A 21656-nucleotide genomic window follows, 5' to 3' on the forward strand; every position below is an offset into this window, starting at 1 on the left:
CCCTTCATTTTTGTGTTATACTGACATAGGTTAAAGATATATGGAATTTTATTGAGTATAGTATCATATTTGACTCTAGGCCTTTGTGTTTCTTGTAGACTATATTATAATATAAAGTCTGTTGTCTGCAATAAAATTTAGGTGAGGATGTAGCTGTTAATTGGTGTTGTAGACCCTTCTTTGGTTGAATGAACTAAAGGAGCAAGCTACAAAAGCCTATAGCAAATGTTTTGCTTTTTAAAATGAACGGAAGTCTTATGGACCAGTTGTTCTTTGAGTGCTGGTCCCTTTGTGTATTTCACACATGGATATGCATGTGCACCATGCACCTGAGATCAAAGATTTCTAGCAACTAGTGTCCATTGGTCTGTGCCCAAACAGTTGTTTCCCTCATATGCCAAACCAAGGGCATAGGGAGCAATATGGATCAACCCCTCTCCAGTTCCTTCTTGTTGCTGCATGGCCTGAGTTGGAATCCTGTGTCTGTAGATGTCTAAGTGGGTGACTCCAGTCAGGAGGTCCAGCTGGTAACTCTTTTTGGTCCATCTTCTGGCAGCCTTTGGAATCTATCAACAAAGAAAAGTCAGCATCAACTCCCACAAGGACTATGGACTTTATAGGAATGACCCTAGATTTGACCTCCGCAAGGGCCTGCTTCCCTACAGAAATGTATGAGACCGTGAACAATTTGATAAGACACGTCTCTTTCAGACCACAAACTCTGTCAGTCTGCCTTTTCCTACAAGGCTACATGGCATCATGTACTTACGTAACACTGTTTGCCAGACTTCACCCACGTTGCCTACAAGCCTGACTCTGGTCCATTTACCCAGCAAACACAGACCACATAAACACCATAATAACAATAGTCACCTTGCCTTGTGGACGAACCCGGACCAAGAACATGTGGGAATTCTTTTCACCATAACCGCACCAGATGTGACTGTTATCACAGAGGCATCCCTTCTTGGGCAGCCCACCTAGACAGTCAGACCACACAAATAATTTGGATTCCTTGTGAGGCCAGAATACACATTAACCTCTGAGAAATGAGAGCAGGCCATCTAGCCTGCAACGTATTCCTCCCACTAGGATCCTGCCATGTCCAAATAATGTCAGACAATATGACAACTCTCTTTTACATGAACAAGTTGGAGCAAAATCCCTTCTCTGAAGCAATGAATTTATGGAATTGGTACATCAGAAACCACATAACTGTCTCAGCTGCATGCCTGCCAGGTACACAGAATTCTCTAGAAGACAGTCTCAGCAGGCACTTCTCCACAGAGAATGAGTGGAAGATACACAATTCTGTCCTGAATGATACGTGCGGTGGGGAACACTTTCTTGGGATCTGTTCTCATCCCAAATGAGTATGTAATTCACCATTTACTGCTCCAGGCAGCTCTTGGCAATGTCTCCAGGGGCAACGCCGTTCTGCTATCCTGGACAGGCCAGCTCACATATGCCTTTCCTCCCATCCATCTGCTACCACAAGTTCTGTGGAAGATTTGCTGTGACCCATTCAATTCTGGTTTCTGGACCTTCTGAACCATCCTCCTATCAGTATCCATCACTCCCAGATTTACTAACTCAGAAGAACAGAAAGATCAGACATTCCAACCCAGCCCACCTTCATGATCTGGTATTCAGAGGGGGGACAGACCTAAAACATTCATACTCAAAGGCCGTTCAGTCTTTCTCAATCAAAGTAGGAAAGATTCGACCAGAAAATGTTTTCTGGCTAAATAGAGGTATTTCTCTATCTAGGCACAACGTAATCAATTATCTCCAGACTCTGCAGATATCCTTGCTATTTTAGATTATCTCCTGTCCTTGAAAACTTCAAGGCTTTCCACTAGTTACTTGCAGATCCATCTAGCAGGAATCAGTGCCTTCCTTCTAGTAGAAGGGATAGTCTGTTTTTATTCACCCAACAACAACTAAATTTCTGAAGTTCCTTGTTAGGACATTCCCACTGGTGGTGAAATCTGTACCACAATGGAACCTCAACCATGTGCTGCCAGTATTTACCAGACGACCATTTGAACCACTGGCCACATGTTCTACAACTCACCTTTCCATGAAGATTGCATTTTGAGTTGCCATCACATCAGCCAGAAGGATGAGTGAACTGGGAGCACCTGACCCGCCATACACTATTTTTAATACTTCTTCACCCGAAATTAATTCCTAAAGTAATTTCTGTGTTTCACATAAATCAACCTGTCCTGTATGCTTCCCAAAACTTCATGCTTCTAATGAGGAGAAAAGACTTCACTCTCTGGACATCAGATGAGCTCTGGCATTCTACCTGCAAAGGACAAAACCAATAAGAAAATCACAAAGACAATTTATTGTTACAGTGAGACAGTCGCGAGAGCAAGCATTATCTGCTCAGTGACCCACTACGTGGATCTCTGGCTGCATTATTCTGTGTTACCAGTTAGTATATATTCCTTCCCTGCATGGGGTAAGAATCCATTCCACTAGGGCACAGGCAGCCTCAAGAGCATCTCTTTAAGAGATATCTCTACTGGAAATATGTAGGGCGGCGACCTGGAGTTCCATCAATACATTCACGAAGCATTACACATTAGTTCAATCTGCGTCTGGAGAACTGTAGGAACTGCAATATTACAACCACCTATATCAACTGTATCCTTGCTAGTCCCCTCCTGTTTAAATATTGCTTATTATTCACCCACATCTAGAATACACATAGGAACCAGCACTCGAAGAAGAAATGGAGCTTAATTATCTATAACTGGAGGTTCTTCATGATGTGTGGTCCCTATCTGTATTCCACTACCTGCTCTCCCTCCCCTCTGCTTCAGATCTTATCTGATTTGCGATAAGAAGAGAAACTGGAGAGGCAGTTGGTGTGCACTGCTCCTTATTTCCTTGGTTTGAAGCACAAGGGGAGCAATGATGCAGGCGCGGACCAACGCTGATCTCAGGTGCCTGTTGTTTATGCTTACCCACATATGGAATACATACCAAATATCTCAGACTCCATAGTTACAGATTAGTTTAACTTCAGTTTCTTCGAGTAGTGTCCCTATTGGTGCTCCACTGTAGGTGTGTGTATGCCTTTGTGCTGTCGATTGGAGAATTTCAATAAGCAGTCTGTCTCACTCATGCATGCGAGGCTAGCCAGTGTGCACGGGCATTTCTCCCTCAGTTCCTTCTCAACTGCCCTAGGCTAGAGATGGAGCTGAGAGCCGTCCATTCACGGATTGTTAATTCCTGATAAGTTAGCAATTTTTTGCTTCTTTTGAATCCCCTTTTCTTTTAGTACTTGTTTGTTTTTAGTTGGCCATGCCAGATAAAAAGAAAAAGAACATAAAGTTTTGCCTCCTGCCAACCCCGGTTTGGGGGACTCCCCGGACAAGTGTATGCCTGGGTCCCCAGGCTTCAAAAAGGTGTCTTAGCTGCAAAGAATGGACGGCCACTCCATGGACAGTAATGGACGGCCACTTGCAATGTATTCGCTACTTTGTGGAGAAGCAGAATCCACAAAAGTGTAGTTGGTGCCAGCAGCTAAACCCAGGTCCAGGAGGGATAGAGAGTTAAGGCTAAAACTCCTGTTCATTGAGTTGGCCCTTCAATCACCGAAGAAAAAAAAGAGAGATTGGAGACCTATACTGGACCTCAGAGCACTCAACAGATATGTCAAAGTGCAGAAATTCAAGATGGTCACACTGGCAATGATTATCCCAGGGTTAGAAGTGCGGGACTAGTTCTCGACCTTTGAACTTCAAGATACATACTTTCAGATCTCTGTCATAGAGGCACAGATGTTACCTCAGGTTCACGCTATGCCAGAACCACTACCAGTATAGAGTACTCCCTTTCGGCCTCTCATCAGCCCTAGGGTGTTCTCTAGGGTCCTTTCTATAGTGCCCCAATCTACGTTTTACAGTTTTTCCCTACCTAGATGACTGCCTTCTCAGGTCACGGTCCTTCGTAGAGGTCCGACTAGTCACTCATACCACACGAGACCTTTTTCTGAGACTGGGCCTTCGGATCAGTGAACAAAAATCAACCTTAACATTGGTTCAGAAACTAAAGTTTATTGGAGTCAACCTCGTTTCTGTTCAGGGTGCGCCTGCCATATCACAGATTTCTCAGTCTCTTCTCGTTGATAGAGACAATACAATCCAGTTCTCAAATCCCATCCAGATACTGCCTTAGCTTCTGGGGCACATGGCTGCGGGCACATCAGTCATTGCTTATGCCAGACTATGCATGAGGTGTCTTCAAGCATGGTTTGGTTCGGTGTACAGACCAAAGACAATATAAACAAGCTCCTGTCGATGCCCACCTGAGTCTAGCAATCCTTAAATTGGTGGAAAGAGCCAGTGAATGTTTGCATGGGAATACCGTTCACTCAGTCCTCCCCATCCCTTCTCCTGACCACCAATGCATCCCTCAGAGACTGGGGAGTACAGCTCAATGGTCACACTGTACAGGGCAGATGGTCCCGGTCAGAGATGTGTCTCCATCCAATCAAGAACATGTATACTAAGGTTATAGCAGACAATATGGGCTGTATGTACTACATAAACTGGCAGGGAGGCGCCAGGTCTCATTCCTTATGCGTAGAGCTCTGAAGCTATGGAGCTAGTGCATCTCCCAGAATGTCATAATATCAGTGTCCTACAAACTGGGAATACATAACATGACGGCTGATAGTCTAAACCGCAAGTTCCTGCTCAGCCAGAAATAGGATATAGAACCATCCATTCTGCACAATTGTAGCAAAGTAGTGTGGCCTTCCTCAGAGACTGACAGCAAAGGAGAGCCAGATGCCCCCTGGTGGGCGGAGCCTGGAAGGTCTAGGCCTCCACGTTGGAAGTGGAAGGGTGGGACAGGAACCGGCAGTATAAGATGCAGGCCCTGCAGCTCAGTTGGGCAGGCGCCACCGAGGGAGGCAGACACTTCCAGCCCACTGCTTGAGCTGGAACCTGTGGAAGACTTCTGCTGCCCTGAGGACACCTCCCAGGTACCAGGACTGTCAGACATGCCTGATGCGGAGGAGCTGCTGGGATTGTCAGTGGCAGTATACCCTGGGGAGATGGAGGACAACCCTGGGGTTGAGGTATACCTAGAGGAGAGGGTAGGAAGGAGCCTAGAGATAGTCGACTGTAGTCTGGCTGCAGTGCCACTCGAGACAATCAGCGTGTTGCAGCTGGATTCCCCGCTGACCCAGTGGCAGACCATACTGCCACTTTTAGGGCCTTGGGCTGGGATGCAGTGGAGTCGGGTGGGCCTGCATCCCCCCCTACCCCTGCCACCCCACCCCTGGAGTAGCAGTACTCCCTCTTCTTCCAAGAGGCATGTGTTGGTCTGTCACTCATCAGATTCAAGACGACAGACTGGGGTGTTCCTGCCTGAACCCCATAGACTGCAATTGGTGCTCACCATTACCTGAGCCCCATAGACAGCAATTGGTGCCCAACTCCAGCCGGCTCCCTAGACGGTTTGCTGGGTGCTCAACTTTCTGCCGGTGCCCTAGACTGTTTGCTGGGGGCCCCGCCCTGGCTGAGGGTCTGTTATTGCACACGTGTGGCAGCAAAGGGAGGTGGCCTCCCCCAGAGATGACAGTGAGGGAGAGCCACGCGCTCCTATGCCTACAACGATATATTACAGCAATGGGGGGTGCCAGAGAGAGACTTGTTCGCCACTTACTAGAACAAGAGATGTTTGCAGTATTACTCCAGAGTAGGGATAAAATAACACTCCAGGAGAGATGCTCTTCTTCTTCCTTGGGGCAATGGCCTTCTTTACACCTTTCCTCTATTCCCTCTGTTGCTGAAGGTCCTGTTGAAAATAAAAAGGAGAAAAACAAATATCATTCTGATTGCCCCCATCTAGCCCAGACAGACATAGTACCCTTACTTGTCTCAGCTGGCATTGTGTTCACCGATGACCCTATTGATCACTGCTGTACTTCCTCTGAACAGTATGCCTCTGTGGGCTGGAGCTATGAAGGAGCCACACTTTGAGATATAGGACCCACGGACTGAGGTGAAGGGTGTGACCCTTGTTCTGTGACAGGAGATATTGCACAGTAGGAAGGGTGCTACTCATTGCACCTTCCTTCAGAAATGGAAGAGATTCCAGATATAGTGCCAACCTAAGGATGTCACCCCTAATTCAGCCACCTTGCTGGTGATCCTGAACTACCTGTTATCTTCAAAGAAATCGGCTCTCTATTCACTTGCTGAAGGTTCACTTGGTAGCAATTGCAACCTCCCACCAGCAGGTAGAAGGCTACTGAGTCTTCACCACAACGATGAGGAGGTTTCTAAAAGGTATAGCAAACCTTTTCCCACAACACAAGATCCCCAGTCCGCAATGGGACCTCAGTGTAGTGCTAAAGGGTGACTAGACCACCATTTGAACCCATGTCCACTTGTTCATTAAATCACCTTTCCATGAAGATGGCATTGCTCATCGCCATCACTTCTGCCAGAAGGATAGGGGAGATAGTAGCTTTGATGGCACTTCTCATAAGAACATAAGCACAGCCATACTGGTTCAGACCAAAGGTCTATCTAGCCCGGTATCCTGTCTTCCAACAGGTTTCAGAGTAGCAGCTGTGTTAGTCTGTATCCGCAAAAAGAACAGGAGAACTTAGGTGCCACAAGTACTCCTGTTCTTTTTGTCTTCCAACAGTGGCCAATGCCAGGTGTTTCAGAGGGAGTGAACAGATCAGGTAATCATCAAGTGATCCATCCCGACACCCATTCCCAGTTTTTGTTGAACAGAAGCTAGGGACACCATCCATTCTGGCTAATAGCCATTGTTGAACCTATTCTCCATGACTTTATCTAGTTCTTTTTTGAACCCTGTTATAGTCTTGGCCTTAACAAAAATCCTCTGGCAAACAGTTTAACAGGTTGACCACGCCCCCTTTTACGGTGTTCTTCCTGGACAAGGTCTTATCCAGACCACACCCAAAGTTCATTCCCAAAATAATTTCTGCATTTCACATGAATCAACTTATTCAACTCCCAACATTCTATCCAAAACCTCATACGGATAACAGAGAGGCCATCCTCCATACGCTTGATGTGAGGAAAGCCTTGGCCTTGTATTTAGACAGGACAAAGGCCTTCAGAAAATCTCCAAGACTCTTCCTCTCAGTGGCAGACAGGTCAAAAGGTACAGCAATTTCAGCTCAGAGACTCTCCAATTGTGTCTCTTGCTGTATTTAAACTCTGCTACCAATTGCATGGGGTAACACCCTCATCTTCAGTATGCACGCATTCCATGAGGTCAGTCTCCTCATTGATCGCCTTCTCCAAGGGTATCCCGAAATCAGAGATCTGCAGAGCAGCTACATGGGCATCTACACATACTTTTGCAGAACACTATACCATCCTGAGTGATTCGACTCCCGACGCCCAATTCGGGGCCTTAGTACTTTAATCTGTATCAGACTCAGCTCTGAAGTTCCAGCCTCCAGCAGTGGGTACTGCTTGGGAGTCACCTACAGTGGAGCACCAATAGGACACTACGTGAAGAAGTAACCTTGTGCACTAATGATGGTTCTTCGAGATGTGTCCCCCTATGGGTGCTCCCTTCTCCCTTCTATTTCAGAGTTCTACTGGTTGACACTGGTAGAGAAGGAACTGAGGGAGAAATGCCCATGCATGCTGACTAGACTCATGGCAGGTGGGGAGCCACACGTGCTCGGGTGGCACGGACTGCTATTGAAATTCTCTAACAGCGCAAGGGTGCGCACACCACACACCTACTGTGGAGTACCCATAGGGGGATACATCTTGAAGAACCATCGTTACTGCACAAGGTGAGTAACTTCCTCCCATTTTTTTCTTGAATAAATACCAAGAGTAGATGTCAACTGACAGATTTACACGTATTTAACTGAAGAGCTGTGTTCTCACTTCAATCAAACTTAGGGTTTGAAACAAAGCAGGGCAATAATCTACAACCTAGCTCCACAAGTAAGGTCTTGTGTTTAAAATAGTATGCTGTAGAAAAAAATTATTTTTGTTTTTTAAAAAATATTTTCAATTAAATATGGCATTTTGCTTGTTATAGCAGAAATTTTTAGGGTTTTCCCTTTGGTTCTAAAATATAATATATATTTTTGCTTGCATTGAATGAAAGTCTTCTCCTTGAGAAATATTATTTTAAAAAAAAGCAGAAATCAGGGAGAAGAAAAGTTAGCATGTTAAAAATACTGTCCTCATATTTAATATTTTATATGCATGAATGGGAAAATATATTTTTGTCCTATTAATATTTATGAACTATGCAAATAGACTAGATTTATATATAATGCTACACTGGAATATACTAAGTTGTTTACTATTGATATTTGCACTATGTTATCTTAATGGATAATAATATTTTAACACAGTCAGTATACCACCAGGTGGTAGTAGATTAATTTTTCTTGGTCATATTTTTCATTGATATTTCACAATAACACCTAATACTTTATGTGAAATAGTATGCTGATCTTTCATTTTTCTGATGAAATACTGACTTTATTATGGTAATTTAGAAGTGATGTCAATTGTCAACACTGGTGAAGAGTACTTTAGTCTTTAACATTAGGAAAAACAAACTTGTTTCACTCAGCGTTAGTTTGCTATACTTGTTAAGAAGTATTAGCTTGTAAAAATGAATTAGATATTTAAAACCTAAATATAAATTTTGGTTTTACATTATTTTGAAAAGTTTGTGTACATGTGCAAAATGAAATTTTAAAATGATCTAATTCTTTTAAAGATGTCGGCACTGAAAATCTGTCAGTAGGCAAGCTACTTAGTAGTGTTTAGCAATGTTTGTCTCCTTGCATATTATGCCTTATATCATTTTTTTTTATTTGTAGACTGTAGGTTACTTTGTGATGCAACATGATAAATTCCTGAGGCAGAGAAAAAAACTCAATAGGCCACCAAGAAAAAAGAGAACTCATAATTTAAGCAAAAAAATGGTGCTATCTTAAAATGAGAAAATATATGTCAACTTTTGGGAATAGGATTTATAACCCGAATAGCATCTGTAGCTTACTACATTTCTAAATTATTTTAATAGCGAGTTTGATCATTTGTCTTCAGGGTATAATGCTTTTGTAGATTTTTTAAAAATATAAATGTATTTCACAATCTTAATAAGATAAAACTAATTTATGCAAACAATTTATCTAAACCAAGCAACGCCAATTTGAGGGTAATAAAGTAGAAAAAATAAATGAGTACAGCAGCAGCCTGCTTAAATGAAGTGTAGTTTGAAGTGAATAAAACTCCAGATGAAATGCATCAAATAGCACTTGAACTAAATCAAAATCGGCGTGAGGACTGAGAGCTTCATTGAAGTCATGCACCGAGTGAGAATTAGTCTGGTAGAATAACCTGGTAATGTCATTAAGCCTCAACTCATTTTTTTCCCTTCAAAAATTATACCACCTGCTTTATTTGGGTTTTTAGATTTCACATTCCAGAATTTCTTAAAGTACACACATCTGATGCTACATATGTTCTTCTATTTCTTGGGAGAAAATATATACCACAGACCAGAGCTTTTAAAAACAAAGACATTTTATGAACTGTTATGGAATCCCTTAGGTAGTATGTTTTCGGTTAGCAGCAAAAATCTTAACTTTATTTCTGACATAAATCAACAGAATAGCTTTCATTTTTCTTGTTTCAAAATATAAATTCCAAACTGTACATTAACTATATACAATATATGCTATAATTTGCTATATTTACATTTTTAAAGTGTAGTGGAGAAATGTAGGTAACATTTGATAGATGAAAGTAAATTAGTTCTCCCCCCGTCTCCCATAAAGATGCTGGCAACTATTTTTATCATTTAAACAAGTGATATTTGTTTTTGTTTACTAATTTGGTGTTTTAATACAAATGAATAAGTGGGCTTGATGCCAAGAGATTTGCTCAGAGCAATTAGTTCAACGTGTTTCTGACTATATTTTAAATTCCTGTATATGTAACTTAATTCTATAATTAAAATAAAAAATACCGTCTGTGTCCTTGTTCACAGTGGCAGTAACCTACAAAATGCAATTTTAATATTTGTGTTTTACAAGTAATTCATGTAGTGTTGCATGCCAGGCTATTAAACAGCTTTCAAACCTTCCAGGCAGACGTTTAAAAGCAACTAAAAAATTAGCAGAATATGGCTCGAAAGGCATACTGACTAATAATAATATTTAATGCGAAACAGAAATCTTGAGAGGAATTAACTTTTTTTCATTTTTGGCTAGAATTTATTTTTCAGCAGATGAGGTAATTGGGTGTAGGACAGTTTAGTATTGTAACACAGTATCACCAGTAGAGTAGCACTTTGTTGTTCTGCAGATGAATATTTGTTAAGGTTCCTGTGATACTAAAGATTAGATTCCTAAGAGAATTCTGTTTTTTGTTTTAAATATCTGGGCTGATACAGAAATGTTTCATCTATATGTTTTATGAGGTAGATTTTGGTCCAGGTCATATGTCATTTATATCATTATTTTCTCCTCTGCACATTCCCATGCTTGGGATGCACCATCAGTGCAGCCTGGATTAATGCAAACGGCTTGAAGCAGTGTCAGCTGGAATGTCCTCAAACTGCCTGTTTACTCCCCTGGGAAATCTGAATGTCTGGAGGGCGAGAACATAAAAGAGGACAGGGTGAATGAGCAACCTCAGTTCCTTCCAGCTGTGGTAGTAAGAGGCCAAGGAGCTTCCCTGTCTTCACTTATTCAGTCTTTTTTGGAACAGTTGTTTCAGTTAATTCACTGTATTTTAGCTACATCTAGTTAGTGCAATCCAGGTTAGTGTTAGTTTAGTGTTGTGTTTCATGTATTTCTTCTTTTGTCTGAGAGGATTGCGTTGCCCTGTCATGGGGTCCTTGGTTCTGCTAAGGAGGAACAAAAAGCAAAGAAACTGCTGTTCAAGAGTTCTGCCTCTGCCCCTGCTGTTTTCTTGTCCTTGGACACCCATGCTTGGTGCATGGCCTGCTGGGGGGAAGCCATTCCTTCAGACATTGTTCCATCCTTTATCCCAAGGGCTAAAAAAGAATGACAAAATATACTCTAAGGCTAAGTAGTGCTGCTTCAGGAAACCTTAACATCAAAGCCTCCTGATTCTGACGGACAGGATTTCATAAATGGTTGGAGACCTGCTTCAGCTCCAAATCTCGAGGGAGATAAGGCTGCTTGGCCAATGCAAACCCTATAAAGTGAGGAAATAAAAGGGTATGTCTATACAGCAAGTTAGTGCATGATAAGCTGGGTTGCTCCAGGAGGTTTGCACTAATTGTCCATGTGGACCTTGCTGTTACAGACTAAAAGTTCTGTAGTGTGCTTTGCATACTGCTTCAGTAGGTACTAACACGCTGTATAGACAAGCCCTATATTACAGGATATATCTCTTAAACGTACCCAAATGTACCACACAGCACATTTCCAGTGATTGACCCAGAACCCTCTCAAGGAACTTCCTTCTGTCTTTAAGGAAACACACACACAAGAATATTCCTCACGGATAACACAAAAGCTTAAGTATGAGCTCATGTCTCTCCCCCTTAAGCATACTCAATCTGTACACATATGTCAACTCAAAGTATTTGCTGATGTTGCTAATGTGTGGTTTGTAGTTAAGGTTATAGAAAAGGGTATTATGCTGCAGTATAATACATCAGGGAAGAAGAGGATCAGAGGATCTGCTTTGCTTGTATCCTGTCTGGAGCTCTAGTTCTGTGGGTATCATGTTCAAGAAGCTCAGTAGGACCTGGGAGCATGTGTAATACAGTTGGGACATTAAAGAAATTAAGGAATAAACATATGACAAGTTCTGTTGCACAGCTTCTCTCCTTATTTGTCACTAATGGGTTAATGCCCTGCACCTGTGCAAATCGGAGGCAGACCAGTGTTGTTGCTGGAGATTCCTGGACTAAGCCTCGCCTTGCTGCTCGGGCCACCAGATTTTCTGCCTCTTTCGATGGAACAAATTGCCAGTTCAATTTGTCCCAAGCATTTTGTTTTAAAACTTATTTTGTATTTGTTTTTATGCTGTAGTGATTTATAATTTTTCTTCTGCCTCCTTCTCCTGGATTGGGTATCAGGCAGCCTGGTGGTTTCAACCACCCGGATCTGTTACTACAGTGCTCCTCTTCTGGGCTTCCTCTGTCCCCACTCATGCAGGGCAGAGCAGTCCTGCAAATATCAGGCTAACTCTAAGCAGTGATTTCCTGTTGGAGGCAACATTTACAGGCCCTACAGAAGGCAATTATATTCTGACTGTTCACAGCCAGCTGACCTTGCACTGCCAGTGCACGGAGCTCTGTTGAACTGGCATGTTGGGTTCCCTCCCTGTCCTGAGAAGCCACGACTACAACACAGAGAATCCTGATCAGTAGCTTCTTATGATTTGGGAGAGAGTGTCTAAGGATGCAGAAGACACTATCCAGCCAGCTCAAGGAGCAAATCCCGCAACAGACCTGGACCAGAGGGGAAAAACCCCTGAAGAGCATCAAAAACCCAACCCCCAGATACTGCAGTGGGTTCTCAGCTCCCTGGGGAAAGAAGTAGGGCTGCTACACAACTCCCTTTCCTTCTCACTGTACATCAGGTAATTCTCCTGGTGCTCAGGTATAAAAGCCTTGCAAACCCTAGAGATGGTAAAAGCAACCATCACCTTGGTAGTGCAATAATTAGTGTGATTAATGAGCAAGTGGTGAAAACCAGTGGTTAACCCCCTTCTTCTTTACCTAAGGGAGTGTTTGTTGGGGCCTCTCCTATACAGAGAGTATGTCTACACTACAAAGAAAAACACATGGCATTGAGTCTCAGGGCCCAGGTCAGTTGACTTGGGTTCTCAGGGCTTGGGCTGTTAGGCTTAAAAATAGCAGTGTTGATGTTTGGACTCAGACTGGAGCCTGGACTCTGAAACCCAAAGATCTCAGATGGAGCCCAGTCTATTTTTAAGCCCAACAGCCTAAGCCTGAGTCAGCTGACCTGGACGCTGAGACTCAATGCTGTGGGTTTTTCTTTGCGGTGTAGACGTACCCCAGAGAAGTTCTTGCAGTGCTGTACCAAGCTCACCATCCCCTCCCACCTCGCAGCATGTCTGGGCATACAGAGGATTCTGTCACTGTACTGTGAAACTCTTCCTCAGGTTGCAGTGTAATGGGAATTGTGCCTGTCTGACTTTCAACCCAGGGACTTTTACTCTATCAGGGCATGGGGCTCAGATTCAGGCAGCAGCAGAATGGGATTTGTGCCTTCTGGTCATCATCCATAAACTCTTGTTTTGTCAGGGAAAGGGGCTCAGACTCTGAAAAGCGGAAAGTGGTCTCTTTCCTCCTCTTTCCCTCATCACAGATAGGCCACACTTTAAAATGTAAATAATCGGTAACCAGAACAAAGGCACACGAGGAGTCTACTTCCCAGAAACCTGCATCATCATGGCGTTACTGGGGAGGAGGGCAGGGGATGTGGAGATAAATCCCTTCTTATGTTCAAAATCATCCTGATTTACTGATTAAAGTCCTGAGTCCTAGGTGACTTCTACTATACTTACTTGGGTGCTAGACAACCTAGGGGAGCAAGCAGGCAGGCTTTCAGGCTCTTAGAGCATTTAGCAAGCATCTTCTACAGTTGAGGTATTTGCATGTTACCACAATGGTAAAAATTTGCAAAGGTCCTAAACTTTATTGCATCAAGGCATTTCCTAGCAGTGGTCATATTTACCAAATTATCTCCAGTGACTAAGATTGTTGGTGTCATTCATCAGCTTCGTCCACTGAGTGGGTTTCTTAAAATGTGCCTGCAGACTTTCCTTCTGATGATGTGGAACCACACATCTAATGGAAAGCGAAAGTAGATGTTATTCTCAGATCACATCCAATTGTCCCTTTATGGGCAGCTAAGTACAAACAACACGCTCACTGCCAACCCAGTATTCACTCCAGACCTTGCATTATCGGTATGGAAGCAAGGATGAGTAGCATGCTTGGAAGAAAGTTCCCAACATCTGAGAGTACATATCCATTTAGTTTATTCATGTCTGAACAAAAAAAACCCTAAGCCACAACTGTGGCCCTAAGGGTTGGCCCCAGTGATCCATCAAATCCAATATCCTGTCTAGGTCGGTGGACAGTACCAGCTGCTTCAGTGGAAGGTGCCAAGAAACCACATAGTGGGAAACCATGGTGCTCACAGGGGAAGTCTCCTTTTACCTCCTGTTAGAGATTGGCTTATGATTGAGGCACGAGTGTTTGGTTACTCACTGGTTTTGGAAGGGATATAGAGTTCCATTTTTTCCCTGGAAATAGGAATAACATCCTGGGCAGAGGAGAATCTGCCACCTTTCAAGGCAGTTCACATAAAGGATATAGAAAAGAGGAAAATGGAAATTGAAGTTGTCATACTACTCTTCCACTAATCTAGAAGGCACTTTGAATTTGCTAGGCAGCCAAGGAACCCATTCTGGCACTTAAAGATTATACCTATAGGAAAGTACATAGGAGGAATGGTGATGCAGTACTTTGAGTAGTGCATAAACCCCCTTATTTTTGCCCTAAAATCTTGCATGTCATGGATGGTTTGCAGGAACGTTTCTGCAACAAATGTTTTCTCAGGGTAAGCCTGTAGAATTTACAATATACTGTGGCTGTCAAGTAATTAAAAAAATTAATTGCGATTAATCACATTATTGTTGTTAATAGAGTACTATTTATTTAAATATTTTTGGATGTTTTCTACATTTTCAAATAGATTTCAATTACAACACAGAATACAAAGTATACAGTGCTCACTTTATTTTTTATTACAAGTATTTGCACTGTAAAAAACGCAAAAGAAATAGTAATTTTCAATTCACCTAATACAAGTACTGTAGTGCAATCTCTTTATCGTGAAAGTTGAACTTACAAATGTAGAATTATATACAAAATAACTACATTCAAAAATAAAACAATGTAAGATTTTAGAGCCTGTAAGTTCACTCAGTCCTACTTCTTGTTCAGCCAATTGCTCAGACAAACAAGTTTGTTTACATTTGCAGGAGATAATGCTGCATGCTTCTTGTTTACAATGTCACCTGAAAGTGAGGCCAGGCGTTTTCATGGCACGGTTGTAGCTGGCATCGCAAGGTATTTATGAGTCACATGTGCTAAAGATTCATATGTCCCTTTATGCCTCAACCACCATCCCAAAGGACATGCATCCATGCTGGTGATGGGTTCTGCTCGATAACTATTCAAAGCAGTGCCGACCGACACATGTTCATTTTCATTATCTGAGTCAGATGCCACCAGCAGAAAGTTGATTTTCTTTTTTGGTGGTATGGTTTCTCTAGTTTTCTCATTGGAGTGATGTTCTTTTAAGACTTCTGAAAGCATGCTCCACACCTTGTCCCCCTCAGATTTTGGAAGACACTTCAGATTCCTAAACCTTGGGTCAAGGTATCTTTAGAAATCTCACATTGGTACCTTCTTTGCATTTTGTGAAATCTGCAGTGAAAGTGTTCTTAAAATGAACGTGCTGGGTCATCATCCGAAACTGCTATAACATAAAATATAGGACAGAATACGGGTAAAACTGAGCAGGGGATATACAGTTCTCCCCCAAGGAGTTTAGTCACAAATTTAATTAACACATTTTTTTCAACGAGCATCATCAGCATGGAAGCATGTCCTTTGGAATGATGGCCGTAGCATGAAGGGGCATACGAATGTTTATCGTATCTGGCACGTAAATACCTTGCAATGCTGGCTACAAAAGTGCCATGCAAACACCTGTTCTCACTTTCTGGTGACATTGTAAATAAGAAGAGGGCAGCATTATCTCCTGTACATGTAAAGAAACTTGTTTGTCTGAACAACTAGGAGTCCTGGCACCTTAGAGACTAACAAATTTATTTGGGCATAAGCTTTCGTGGGCTAGAACCCACTTCATCGGATGGAAAATACAGGAGCAGGTATAAATACATGAAAGGATGGGAGTTGCCTTACAAGTGTGAGGTCAGTCTAATGAGACAATTCACTTAATAGCAGGATACCAAGAGAGGAAAAATATCTTATGTAATGGTAATGAGAGTGGCCCATTTCAAACAGTTGACAAGAAGGTGTGAGTAAGAGTAGGGAGAAATTAGTGTTGGGAAAATTAGGTTTAGGTTTTGTAATGACCCAACAATTCCCAGTCTTTATTCAGGCCTAATCTGTACAGTTTGCAAATTAATTCCAGTTCTGCAGTTTCACGTTGGAGTCTGTTTTTGAAGTTTTTTTGTTAGCGATTGGCTGAACAAGAATTAGGACTGAGTGGACTTGTACATTGTTTTGTTTTTGAGTGCAGTTATGTTACAAAAAAGATCTACATTTGCAAGTTGCACTTTCATGATAAATGCACTACAGTACTTGTATGAGGTGAATTGAAAAATATTATTTCTATTTATCATTTTTACAGTGCAAATATTTATACTCAAAAATAATATACATTTTGATTTCAATTACAACACAAAATGCAATATATATGAAAAATGTAGAAAAACATCCAAAATATTTAATAAATTTCAATTGGCATTCTATTGTTTAACTGTGCAATTAAATCTGCGATTAATCATGAGTAATGTTTTAAATTGCAATTAATTTTTTGGTTAATCATGTAAGTTAACTGCAATTAATCGATAGGGCTACAATATACATATATTGTAAGTTGTGTCTCCCACCTCATCATTTAGGTTGTGTACATATTCTTTAAAAAAAATCATTATAAATCAGTTGTCAAGGTAACCAGTCAGTTAAGAAGGGATGGAAGGCAAAATTACATGAGAAATTTTGAAAGTTCTGACTCCAAGCTGGTTTTGACATTTTTTATACTGTTTTAATGCCTTGGATTTTCATTACTATGTAATTCAAAAATGTCTCGACCAATTTCTCTCAAACTTACTCCCCCAACAACACCCACACACTCTATTTTCTTGCCTGAAATGAAGCATGAGAATTTACAGCCATATGTTTTTGTTTTTGTTTGTTTGATGAAGTCAGGGAAGCAGAGTTGTGAAGATAGGGAATTGTTCCTTTTCTGAATGTTTAAAAATAAGGTGTTCAGTAGAACAGTAAACATTGTGTAAGAAACAAGGACCCAGGAAACATGTTTGCCTAACATGGTTTTGGTATTTCTTTTGCAAGTCAAAGAATTTGCAAATGTTTTTATGAAGATGTATTTTAGGGTTATTTTTTAATATGAGGTGGTATTAACTTTTATAAGAATTTGGGTACAGTACTTTATAGTTATATAAGACAAAGCACATTCTAGTGGCTAAAGAGCAGGACAAAAAGACTGGCTATCTGGGTTATTTATATGCATTAAATGTAACTTCAGTACTTTGCCAACTTTTTTTTCTTTCCCCCTCAAATAAGGTGGTTTCCAGTTGGCTGAAGCACAAATCTGTTCTTCAGTCAATCTTTTTAGGTGTGCAGTTGCATATGCAAAAATTGTATGGCTGGAATCTGGGTCTCACTGAAGTCAATATCGGGTTTTCAACCTCTTTTTCTAGTTATTTATGGAATTACATCTTGCTGAGTGCTTAAAATGCATTCTTTGCCGTCTCCAATATACTGAAGTCATTTGGCATAACAGCAATGAAGTTATACTGGAATACTGTGTCAGACTGAAAGGTTCTTGCTTTGAAAATAAGTATATCTATTATGTTCCAATATGTATTTTCCATAGATGTCTTGGCTTTGATTTTGCATTTATGTTACAGTGGGAGAATGTTATTCTGTGACATTTTATTATACTTACAGTATCTTTTTAAATATGTCTGTATCTGATTATTTTGATGGTCTTGAGACTCACCAGGGTTTGTGGAACTATTTAATGTTTAAATAATAGTAACAAGACACTTTCAGAGTTAGTAGGCCAAAACTAAACCCAACTTTTTTTCCCTTATATGTCTGCAAAATCTTTTTGTGTGTTTAAAAACTGCTTCAAAGATTTTAGTATTTTTTCGAAAGCATTATATGGCAAACCCGGGGCCATTGCATTTAAATCTGAAATATAGTTTTCACTAAGGGCTAGCGTAGCTGTGGGAGAGAAATGAAACACATTTACTAGTATACAATTATTTACATTTAATACAAGCAAGAAATTTTGAGTTGTGCTTGAAATGCTTTAAAATATTTTTAAACAAAGTTATTAAGTAGTGAGACTGCCAATATAATCCTTCCTTTACAGCCTTCACATGGGGGGAGGGATAGCTCAGTGGTTTGAGCATTGGCCTGCTAAACCCAGGGTTGTGAGTTCCATCCTTGAGGAGGCCACTTAGGGATCTGGGGCAAAAATTGGTCCTGCTAGTGATGGCAGGGGGCTGGACTTGATGACCTTTCAAGGTCCCTTCCAGTTCCAGGAGATTGGTATATCTCCAATTATTACCTTTATTACACTCTTTCTGCTACTTGTACAATGCATATTCATGGAACATAAACATGAACTGTAACATCTCCATCAGTGCAATGTTTCAGCTGGACTTTGACATTTACCCCCGCTCCCCTGCCTCACACATTCTTTCTCTCCCACACACACTAACACCCCCCACCCTTTTTAGTCTTTCTCCTCTGATCTTTTCTAGTGATGATTTCATAGGCTCAATCTACACTAGAAAAGGTTTGCTGGTATAGGTATACCCGTGGAGATGCAATTTTTGCTGGCAAAAGAGTTTCCTTGCCAGTATAGTTCATGCTAGTTTCCCAAGCGAAATAAACTGTATCCATGAAAGCACTTCTATACTTGTAGAACTGCTTCTACATCAGTGTTATACTGATATAGAATTGTAAAAAGAAAAATCTCACCCTAGTCAACATTATTCTGCCAGCAAAAGTTTCTAATATAGACTTTGGGTTAGTCTGTAGTGTCACCTAAAGAGTTGCATATTTTGTGAATCTTCTGAAATCGAAATGGAACCAGTGTCTTAGTCCATAGCTAAGTCCCTACCTTAAAAAAAAAATCCCATCTATGAGTCCCTTTCAGTCAGCAGCAGTTAATCCTCTGATAATGGTAACCTCATACATGCCAACATCTTTAAAGCAAAAAGCACCAGAGGAGCAAATGTATTTGTTTGCTTGTTTTGCATACATTTTGAGATATTATTCTAGGAGTACTTAGAACTGAGGAGAGAGATGGAGTGCAAAAATAGAAGAGAGAGAACAATAAAGAAAGGAGAGGAAAGAGTTCGACTCCAGCATTTAATTCTCTTCCCCTTCCCATCATCAGCATTTCATTCCACAGCCACCATCCCCTTCTATCTCCACAAAGAAATTTCATTTTTCCTAACCCTCGCTTCCTCTTCCCAAGTACACACTCTCACCACCCACCCTCATCTTCCAAGTATTTTCCCCACCCTTACACCCTCCTCTTCAAACCTTTCATCTTAACTACCTTGTCATTACTTCATCATGTTATTTTGACACCTATCTTCACCGCCAGATCTTCCCAATCTTCTCCCCTCAAAGGACTTCATTTGACTCCTCCCCTTACATTAGAAACCTGGGAGAGGGGGTGTTGATGGGAGCCTATTCTTCCCCACTCCCAACCCTCCTCAGGTCAGGCTGGAATCAGTTGTGTGAGCATTCTGGCTCTGCAGCTTTCCACCCCTTTCTGGCTTCCCCTGCTACACTGCCTCCAGGCCATGGGGAGATGAAGACACTGGCCTTGTGGCCTGATTGAGAGCTCATAATGAGTGATGAAATCATTAGATTTCCACCACATCTCCTAGGTGCTGCTGCCCAGGGCACCTCTATCTTTGCCACCACCAACAAGGTAGTTCTTATCTGGGGCCCCTTCCTGCCTACCTGACCCTTTCCCCCTAGTCCTATGCTGGCTCCTACAAAGCCGCCACTCCTAATCCCAGGACACAGATCCTCCCCTTTATCTCAGGAGTCTTCTGGGAGGACCCCATGGCTTCCCATATGTTTGCTTCAGGGGGTGTCCAAATGTCCACCATCTTCAGTCTTTGAGGGCAGAAGGAAAACTACCACCTCTGTAATCTACAAATTTCCAAAGAGTTGTAAGAAAAAATAATTAAAGTTGAAAGATTAACTACAAAACTTGGGATAGGGAGGGAGTTCACAGTCTTAAATTATGCATTGTGTTTTGGCAGACTTAAAAGTTAAGGTACATTTACTTTTTAAAATAATATATTTGACTTTTTTTTCCCTTTGACCTCCCAGCTCCTGTTGTTCTCTGTTTCCCATGCAAGAGTTGATATATCTATCTATCTATATATATAGATATATATATATATAGACACACGTATAAAATTTAACTGTTATTAATAATTCCCTCGATTGTTAAAACTGAAAGAAGTTTAAAAATCTAGAACACTTCCTTCTCCTGAGCTTGGATTATGAAGATGGATTATTTAGTTTCACTTTTGTGTCTAGTCAATTTTTAATCAGTTTAACTTTTAAGTTCTCATGCATGAGCATAATGCTACAATATTAGATTTACAAATACTATGAGGAATTTTTTCCCCTAGCTTTAATGGCGTTCACAACTAAAGCAGCTTTCTCAGCTAGTAGTAGTCTGTGACATTTTGATAAAAAACTAGAACAATACAAAATTTACACAGCAAAAGTTAAATGGATTAGGAACTGGCTAAGTGACAGGACTCAAAATGTAATTGTAAATGTGGAATCATCTTCAAGTGGATGTGTTTCTGATGCGGGCCCACCGGGATCGGTTCTTGGCCCTATGCTATTTAACATTTTTATCAATGTTATATTCCTAATTTTAGAATTCCACACTTTAGACTTATTCTCTAAAGTATCACTGAAGCTTGCATTTTTTTCTTTTTTCCAAAATTGTTTCTAGCAAAGGTTTGTCAATCTTTTTCCAAAGACAAAGTGTCCTCTGGCTCTTCAGAAAACAGAAATGCAACTTCATTATTACCCAGCCAGACTCTTCTGCCTTTACATTAAACAGAAAAATCCTGGTTTGTGAATACCATAATTTAGTGGTTTTCCCATTCTGATGAATTGTCTGACTAGCATGCTTTATAGAGGTCAGATTGGAAAAACTAGTGGTACTCCCTGAAATTTCACCCATTTAAGAGACCAAAATGAGATGCCACACACTCAGTTATGCAGAACTTAATAAAGTAAGTAGAGGTGACCTCTAATGTGTCACACTTGAGGTTTATTAATGGAGCAAAGTAATACATTTTTATTACACCTGCTAGTTTTATATTTTTATTTAATTTGTTTTACTGGCATTTCTGTAGCACTCATCACAGTAGTAATTTAGTGCCTCAAGAGTAAAGATACATCATTTATCTCTAGAAGACAGAATTTCCTCCTATAAGGAGAAAATGGGGGCCATAACTTGCATAGCATATCATAGTGACTGGAATTCAGTATCTTAAAAACATTTGTTAGTCATCATTGGATTATTTTTCTCTTTTTGCTCTTCAGAGTTTTGGTATTCCTTATTAATTAAATGCCATATTGTATAGTCATGGATTGGATTATCCAATAATTCTTGCTTAAAAGATGATACATTAAAGGTTTGAAATTGTGGTGTTGGCAATATAAATGACTTTGTTCCTGAAGTTTTTATCAGTTTAAATTGAGGATCAAAGAAATCAGTGATTGAATTACATGGG

At 40.9% G+C, this 21656-nt stretch overlaps 1 protein-coding gene and 1 long non-coding RNA gene across 27 annotated transcripts in view; one reads left to right on the top strand and one right to left on the bottom strand.

The window, feature by feature from the left end:
• Positions 1–21656, top strand: part of VPS13B (vacuolar protein sorting 13 homolog B) — a 917098-nt gene that overhangs the window by 188074 nt on the left and 707368 nt on the right. The window contains exon 17 of one of the 26 annotated variants that reach the window (XM_039522066.1): positions 557–737. The exons of 24 other annotated variants lie outside the window; for them this stretch is intronic. In XM_039522066.1, coding sequence (XP_039378000.1) covers positions 557–620 — 64 coding nt within the window. In that variant the 3' untranslated portion in view covers positions 621–737. Of the gene's footprint in view, positions 1–556; positions 738–8875; positions 10328–21656 lie in introns of those variants that run through there. One more of the 26 variants, XM_039522067.1, reaches the window with a different exon arrangement.
• On the bottom strand, positions 127–19679 carry LOC120396874. The gene is made up of 5 exons (XR_005593501.1): positions 19433–19679; positions 13745–13857; positions 5695–5826; positions 2078–2314; positions 127–566 (listed from the first exon to the last, which is right to left on the bottom strand). It is a non-coding gene; the product is annotated as an uncharacterized LOC120396874 (long non-coding RNA).

Source organism: Mauremys reevesii, linkage group 2, assembly GCF_016161935.1.
Source record: "Mauremys reevesii isolate NIE-2019 linkage group 2, ASM1616193v1, whole genome shotgun sequence".
Taxonomy (NCBI): Eukaryota; Metazoa; Chordata; order Testudines; family Geoemydidae; genus Mauremys; species Mauremys reevesii.